Raw genomic sequence first — 4,569 nt, 5'->3', positions numbered from 1 at the left:
GCAAACGTCCATTAAATGCAAACAAATAAAACTTAATTAATAATATGTAACCTCAAGAATAAATTGATCGATAATTTGTCATTGCTAGTTAAATTACATATTTTTTATGCTATCAATATATTTAACTAAATAAGTTCTTTATTTGTAAGTGTAAATATAAATAACAACTAATTAGCAACATATTATATATTTCACATAATTATGTACCACAAATGAGTAGTAAAAAAAATACTTATATTTTCTTCCTATAAATATTTTTTTTTAAAAAGGCAGTCCGGTGTATTAAAGCTCCAGCTATGCGCGGGATCCAGGAAAGGGCTTGACCACAAGGGTCTATTCTTCCTATAAATATAATTGTACATAAATAGATAGACTTACTGTATTTCTTATAAAATTAATAGAAGTGTTGATTATTCTCGTAAAGAAGATCACTATGAAGAAGCTGATTCATTCAAAAAGTTGGTTGCTGGCTTTTGATGGCAGCAAATGATAAAGGGACTTTCATGATTGTGTCTTCCTTCATATGTATTTAGCAAATATCTTGAATCATTTCCATCTCTTTCTACCTTTTTCTTTACTTTGCAATCTTTGCTCGAACACTTGTAGTAATTCCTGTTTAATTTACCCAATTTGTAAAGAAATTATTAGTACATTTCTACCCTTTTTTTCTATGTAATTGTGATGGCTATAAAACAATATATTCCGTATAATTTTATAAGTGAGGTCTAAAAAATGTAGAATGTATGCAGATCTAATTACTTTTACCTTTGTGGTGTAGATAAACTTTTTTAAATAGACGTTCAACTCAAAAGAAGTGTTATCAAAATAAAATTAAAAGAAAAATAACGACAACAAAATAGCAAGATGATCGAATGAAGTAACAGACTATATAAACTCTTGATGTTCATGTCACTTCAATTAAGTCCATCTTGGTGCACTATTATAAATTCTTATTCGATTTATATAACAATACTATATATTATAGAGAAGATCTCTACATTTTCTATTGTTATGCACATCTCTAACCAGAGTAAAAGAGTACCCCTAATGAACCGTACACAGAACTAATAAAGTAACATGATTAAAATTCAATCATAACTAATTAGTAAAAGAAAATTCTTTTATTGTTTATTCTATTTTTTCATAAGCTTTACATGAATTCCAAAAGATTATAAATCTTTCGATATAATTTCATTTCACGTGATTTAGGTAAAACGAAATTAATCAATTGGCAAAAGAATCTAAAATATATTGGAATAAATCTGATAGGTAACCGACAAGAATAAATGAAGCAGATATCTGCATAAATTAATGGTGGACTTACTAGTCAAGTCTTCAAGACATCCATTATATATTAACAAGTAGATCAATAAGAATATTTTCTCAATCTCTGCTTTAAGAATTATTTTACATTTCATTCTTTAATGTCCGTTTGAATTAGCTGATTGTAAATAGCTTTATTATTGAAAAATATTTTTAAACATTAAGGACGTGTTCGGTATGAAGAAAAATGTTATAAGTAAATTTTTTAAAAATTATTTTTTTGTGTTCGCTATATAAATAATAAATATTATTCTAAATATATTTATATATAATCTAGACAAATATTATTAATGGTGAGACTAGGGGTAGAGGTAGGGGTAGGGCCACGGATGGGGCATACGAGGGTGGGGGAAGACGAGGTGTGTATTGGAAGGTGGGTGTATATAATCTATGTAGAATGCTACTTGTGGAACTATTTTTCCCTACTTTCATTAAAAAAAAAAATCTTTCTTAAGAAACTTATTTTCTTAAAGAAAATATTTTTCAAAGTTTTTAACCAATTATATCCCCTATGAGGTTTGTAGGATATCACACAGTGAGGTTTACTCAGTGCGCAGAAAGTGTTCATCACAGAGTGCTCACCCGAAGGACAGAGATTGTAGCGACTGCAGATTATTTTAGGGTTAAAAAAAGTTTTTAACCGACCCAAACATAAGAAAATTAGAAAATATTTTCTAAACACACCCTAAAACTGATTTTTTTTATAAATAAAGAACTACTTATTTGGATGATAAGCACAGGTTTAATTTTTGGGGATGAAAAGAACATTGTCAGAATCATGTGACTCAATAGAGCAGTCCAATTATACCATAATATATAGGACCACATCATGTCAATATGTTAAATATTTTCTAAATCTATACATTATGCCTTTATTGCTAGTTCTCTCTCTAGATAGGAAAATTGAATTTCAATCAAGTTTGAGATTATAATTTTACTATTTTTATATATCAAAGGCTTCTAGTACTCAAGAATTGGCTTTTAATTTGTTATATTTAGTGTTTCTAAAATAATCCTAGAATATATTTCTAAAATAGTCCACCTTTAAAAGCAAATATAGCAAATAATGTATAAATTGGAGAATCAAGAAATAAGACTTAATTTGAGCCAAAACATTATAATTTATCATATTGATGTAGATAGATCTAGGCATCTAAAATATTATTTACCTTAGATTTATGTTGGTTTTCACTTTCTTTTTCCCATATTTCCTCCATTTGTATCCATCATCCAAGATCTCAAGCTGTGTCTTTGTTCTAAAAGCAATTGCATGTTTTTCACCTTTCTTTTCTTTCTCAATCCCCATGCTTGAATTTCTTTAAAAAACAAATCAAAATCAAACAAACAAGCAAATCAATCAATCAATAAATAAACCATCAAAATCATTGAATAATTATCAATACTTATTATCTATCTACTTATTATAGAGGCAGAACTACAACCTTGATTACAAGTTCAATAAAACTCATCAAAAGCTATAGCTAGATCCATTTAAGTATAAATAATTTAGTCGAAATTCAATAACATGCATTTTCTAAAATTCAGAATGATAAACTCAAAATCTTAACTCTGACTCTGTCTACGGAGTTTAGTGACTTACTCATGATTCATGTGAATATTTTTTGGTGTGGCTTCAAATGAACTAGAGGTTGATGAGTTTCCACTAGTACTATAGGTACTAGTACTTATCTCCTGCTGCAAGAAAGGATTTTCCGAATGAAGTGAAGCATTATTGTAGCTATTAGTTGAGTAATTGGAATAATATTCTTGATCACTATCAAACAACATATCAATAAATGAAGTGTCAAAATCTTGATACTTATTATAGTTGTGGACATGATCTTGATTCATGTTGATGAGAGGATCATGAAAGGCAAAAAAATTAGGGTTTATAGTTTGATATTGATGAGAAATGACATTGCTTGTTTCTTGGAAAGTAGAAGAGGCAAACATGGTTTAATAGTTTTATTTAATTTAGAGAATAAAGACTTTAGAGAGTCTTGATAGAATATATGATGTATTTGTTTGTGTGTTTATTATAAGTTGATATGGTATGGTTTTATATAGTCTTAATTTAGATTGTGGTGAATCTCTGTCTTGGGATTATATGGGCTTTCTTACCACCTTCCTAGCAATAGCTTTGGAGTTTCTTAAGCTACTTTTTGAAGTGTCATTCTTCTTATGTCATCACATGACGAAATAACTAAACCGTTATTTCTCTGTCCTAATTTATGTGATATAATTTAATTTGAACACGGAGTTTAAGAAAAAAAGAAAAAAAATTTGAAACTTGTGATCCAAAAAAAATACTAATAGATATTTGCATGACTATAAATTATTTCATTAACGTAAAATTAATGAGTCATATAAATTGAGACAAAGAGAGTATAAATTTGGGGGGAAATTATCCTTATTGAGTCAAAAAGTATATAAATTATATTTGAACATAAATTCCTTTTTTTCATTTTTTAAAAATTATGTTTTGTTAGTTATAACTTATAGATGAGTTTTTCATGTAAAAACTTCCGCCCATTCACAAAACTTCAGCTTTTATTAACTGAAAAAGTATGTCCAAACATAATTTTAACTTCAAATTCAAATATTTTTTGTTTCAAATATCACACAATTCATATTCGAATGCTTGCTTACTTGATCATTTTTTTTGAATGAATTAAACCAATAATTCACTTGAATAAAGAGCCTGTTTGGATGTACTTATTTTAAGTAACTTATAAGTTGAAAATTGCTTATAGGTTTTTTAAAAAATAATTAGGTGCAGTCTAACTTATTTTTTCGACTTATAAGTTGTTTTCAACTGGTGCAGTCCAACTTATTTTTTTTCACTTATAAGTTGTTTTCAATTTATAAGCTGCTTAAAATAAGTTCATCCAAACAAACCCAATTATTTATTAGGGCTTATTTTAAGCACAAAATAACTTTAAGTTGGTCAGTCAAACACTTAAAAAAGTTAAAATCAGCTTATAAGTAACTTATAGACCAATCCAAACGGACTCTAAGATACACTTTCATTAAGAAATTCAAATATATCACTTGAAATTCAAATACTGAAAAATATTATACTAATTATGAGCAAATTAACTAGGACTTGTAAATATTAAAATATTATTTATGTCTAAAGGGGTTTTAATTTAAGTTATTAAAAAGGGGTATGAATATATACCGTTAATATTAGAATTTGATGCTTTATTCCGTTTTCACAAATATAGGTTAGTCATCTAATAAGTA

At 27.4% G+C, this 4,569-nt stretch overlaps 1 protein-coding gene across 1 annotated transcript; it reads right to left on the bottom strand.

Moving 5' to 3' along the window:
• Positions 1–213: 213 nt before the first annotated feature.
• On the bottom strand, positions 214–3,347 carry LOC129902998 (probable WRKY transcription factor 51). Its single transcript, XM_055978471.1, has 3 exons — positions 2,924–3,347; positions 2,493–2,639; positions 214–612 (listed from the first exon to the last, which is right to left on the bottom strand). Exons 1-3 carry the CDS (start codon positions 3,274–3,276, stop codon positions 432–434), a joined length of 681 nt encoding a protein of 226 aa, XP_055834446.1. The 5' UTR covers positions 3,277–3,347; the 3' UTR covers positions 214–431.
• Between the last annotated feature and the right edge of the window lie 1,222 nt (positions 3,348–4,569).

Source organism: Solanum dulcamara, chromosome 9 (assembly GCF_947179165.1).
Source record: "Solanum dulcamara chromosome 9, daSolDulc1.2, whole genome shotgun sequence".
NCBI lineage: Eukaryota > Viridiplantae > Streptophyta > Magnoliopsida > Solanales > Solanaceae > Solanum > Solanum dulcamara.
Note: the sequence above shows the minus strand (reverse complement) of the source record. Positions and strands in the feature narration are given on the sequence as shown.